Genomic DNA, 3,752 nt, shown 5'->3' with positions numbered 1-3,752 from the left:
TCGACGTGTTTACTACGAGCAGGTAAGATAAGGTATCCAAAATTAAATCACACAGTTTAACTTACAAACCAGTACGGTACGGTATATAATCAACACAACATAATAGGGCCGTAATGGATTTATGAAATTCTCTCTCTCTCTCTCTCTCTCTCTCTCTCTCTCTCTCTCTCTCTCTCTCTCTCTCTCATAATAAATATCATAATAGGTAGAAAAGTGATGCAAACAACTGAGCATATTACAGAAAGTTTATTCACAGTCTTCGTCACTATCAAGGAACGAATCATCCTCGAAATCACTCTCGATGTTGATAATTACGGGATCTACACGCTTATGGATGTTATCCGTGCACCAGTACTCATCCTCGAAGGCTCTGGACCGTCTCACTGCACCTTCCCACACTTCCCTTGTTGCGCTAAGCTTGGCTTCCTCTATCCTGGCCTGCAGATCTGCCCGAGTGAACCGCTGCAGTGAGGAACGCACATGTTTTTTCATTGAACCCCAGACATGCTCAATGGCGTTGAGCTCAGGATGAGCTGGTGGCATTCGGACGACTTCATGACCCCATGCACGGATGACGTCATCAATCTGGTACAGCGGTTGTGGCCGGTTCTGCTTACAGATCTGCAGCAACTCAGGGCGTGTGGCGTGTGGTGGGAATGGTATCTGGCGGCACGTCAACCATTCCACGATGCCTGCTTTGATGGTGGAGGTGGTAGGGCAGAGACTTTCCTCACTCAGCTGGTTGTGGTATGGCGCATTGTCAAGCACCAGCACTGATGGCTCAGGCAAGGCTGGAAGGAGCTGCGACGTCAGCCAGCGGAGGAAGAGATTACTGTTCATTTCGCCGTGATAGTCACCACTTTTGTTTTTTGCTGGGAAGCACAAGAATGCATCGTCAACAAAACCGTCAGCTGTGCCCGCAGCAACAACCAGAAAGCGCTCACCCTCTCCAGGCGGGACCTGACGATTGTAGGCGCACTAGTCGCAGGCTGTGAGGTGTCCACCCACTCCTTGCTGGGATGCATCCTCGTGGTGAACCATGTCTCATCAACGTATACCACTCGTCTCCCCTCCTTCCGATATTCCCTGAGTGATCGGAGAGTGCCAATGGGCCAGCACACAATATCAAGTGACTCCTTGCGTACGTACATTTTCCTCTGTGAGGTCTTATAGTGCAACCCCATGCTGTGTAGTAATCGCCACACCGCTGTGTCTGAGGTTTCACTAGGGATGATGTCCTTTTTCCGTAAGTCGTCTGTCAACGTGCTAATGGTGAAAGTATGTTTCTTAGCAAATTCACCATGCACATGGCGGCGTATGGCACCAATGGCAAAATTGTCAAAGAGACGTGGTGTGGAGGTGGGTGTCGGTGTGCCTGGTGGTGTTGCAGGGGGAGTGTCTGTCCCAGGTGGTGGTGTTCGTGTACCACTGCGAGAACCCGGGTTGCGGTGTACAAGTGCACGCACTGCTCCCACCGTCATTCCCATGACATCTGTTACGCGATCATAAGGCCTGTGCAGGAAAAACTACAATTGTAGAATACATACAGAAGCATGCAGTTAAAAACAATAACATAGTCTGTAAAGCATTCGTGAAATATTAAAGAATGTCACAATACTGTTGTTGTGTTTTCATAAATATATACTTTCAATAGATAACAACCTATTTACTACAACGAGTGTAGCAATTATTGAATGGATAATGGTGAGCCACCGTTTTGTATACTACGGGTGAGATAGAGACAAAGTAATAGATAATTTGATAGGGAGATAGATGCATTGATTGATTGAGTGACCAATATGTGTGTGCTTTTTGCGTGTGAGTGTGTTGTTATGTATTTATACACTTGAAGATTCACTTACCTATTGAGATTAATCCTTAATCTATTGTCAGCTTTCTTCATTCTGTATATGGTTAGGAGTCGGAGTGCAATTGCATTTCTGCAACGACGCGGACACAGTAACATGGCGGCCATGACAGCGATGAGGCATCCGTGTCCTTCACTAGCCTGATGCAGTCAGTAGGTATACTACAAGTGCTGCAGCCGACAGACAACCCCGCACCTGACACCCTCGTTGGGAAAACTTAACCAATAGCCTATTATGGTCGTTAGGTCAGACCACGCTATATCCTTTTCATTAAGAACTTTCCAGTTATCTGCTACTACTGAATAATATAATGGTAAACGGTATTTTATTGCATATTGTATGTTACATACAGGTACTGGGGGGAATGCTGAGAGAGAGAGAGTGAAACAGTGAGACAGAGGGAGGGAGGGAGAGAGGGAGGGAGAGGAAGGAGATGGGGGGTAGCGGACGTTCGTTTGTGTAGATTAGCCCTGCAGGGCTCACGCGACTTTGTCTTTAAACGTCAAGAGTAAACGCCTTCACTAACACCACTTGGCAATGCCGTATATTACCAAAAATTAGCGGGAGGTGTCATGTACACTGTGTCAAAGTATCATACCGATCAATTGATTAGTTTGAAAGATATTTGAGAAAAACCATGATACACGGTCCATGAAATGGATAGTAGTGAATTTAAAGCATCACTATCAATGGGGCCGTGTGGAGTACAGTACAGAGAGCAAATAGACAGATACGTGTTATTAAATTTTACTCTGCACGCGACCGCTTCCAGAGTAGAATTTAGAATCACTTCCGTTTGTGGGTGTGATTTGTGGGTGTATATGGCGACTCCGTGACCTTCATATCTTCTATACGAGTGGTAGTGTTTTAACTGTGGAGGATCAGGGTGATCCTCCAGGCGCGTCTCCTGTAAACAAATAACGTCTGGCCTGTGTATTGACAGCAAGATTGCTATATTTGGTAACTTATTCCCGACACCTCTACAATTCCACTGTAATACAGTGAAAGCGACGGTTTAAGATTTACGAGGGTGGCCAGTGCTCTTAGTTTTTTTATGCCGCCCGCCACCAGGCGAGTGGCTACCGGGGTACCTTTCCCGGTGCTTGCTCGTGGAGATCTCCATATTCTCGTCAATAACAAGGCTCCCAGAATCCATCGAGGAAGAGCTATTCTTTCTCTCGCTCGCTGGACTAGGAGCAGGAAGGACATGAGGACGTGACTGTTTGGTGAGGGTGGTCAAGTTAATTTTATCTGACTTGTCAGGCTTCTGTTTTGGCCGCACTGACTGCGAAGGAGCAGCGGCAGCCTGGGAGTATGAAGTGGCAACAGGGATGTCTGTCAGAGAGTTGGAACGTACAGGAGGCTTAGACTGAGAGGTAGGGCGTGGGCCATGAGGAGCGAATGTTAGGTCAGTCTGTGTCTCAACGGTGCACATCACGGGACGGGACACAACCGCCGATGCATAGGAGATATTAGGCTTGGGAGTTGCATCCAACTCCTTCACCTTCTTCCTTGCATCGTAAAAGGAAATGCCCTCAGTTGCCTTCACTGTGCAGACCTCTTTCTCCTCCTTCCACTTGGGACAAGCCCTTGAGGAAGTGGAGTGAGCATCCTTGCAGTGAAAGCAGCACTCAGTCTCGGATGTACAGTTGTCAGCAGAGTGACCTACAGTCGCGCACTTGCCACACACAATGTTGGAAGCCCGACAAGCCTTTTCGTGGTGTCCATAGAGTTGACACTTTGCACAACGAAGGGGGTTCGTGATGTATGGTCTGACATTTACTATTTCATATCCAACTTTCACATTGGTTGGGAGAGATACCTTTCCAAAAGTCAAAACAACTGTTGCGGTCTTCGTCCTTATGCCTTCCGAAAATCTTGTGA

General features: G+C 47.1%; 1 protein-coding gene across 1 annotated transcript; it reads right to left on the bottom strand.

The window, feature by feature from the left end:
* Nucleotides 1-246: 246 nt before the first annotated feature.
* On the bottom strand, nt 247-840 carry LOC145390231 (uncharacterized). Its single transcript, XM_080265225.1, has one exon. It carries the CDS (start codon nt 838-840, stop codon nt 247-249), a length of 594 nt encoding a protein of 197 aa, XP_080121351.1.
* Between the last annotated feature and the right edge of the window lie 2,912 nt (nt 841-3,752).

Source organism: Coenobita brevimanus, unplaced genomic scaffold (genome assembly GCF_032717465.1).
Source record: "Coenobita brevimanus isolate Jiangsu-jjx unplaced genomic scaffold, ASM3271746v2 jjx.HiC_scaffold_3681, whole genome shotgun sequence".
Lineage (NCBI taxonomy): Eukaryota > Metazoa > Arthropoda > Malacostraca > Decapoda > Coenobitidae > Coenobita > Coenobita brevimanus.
Note: the sequence above shows the minus strand (reverse complement) of the source record. Positions and strands in the feature narration are given on the sequence as shown.

Excerpts from the sequence above, each read along its gene's own strand:
- LOC145390231 (XM_080265225.1), bottom strand. The coding sequence starts at position 840 with ATGAACAGTAATCTCTTCCTCCGCTGGCTGACGTCGCAGCTCCTTCCA.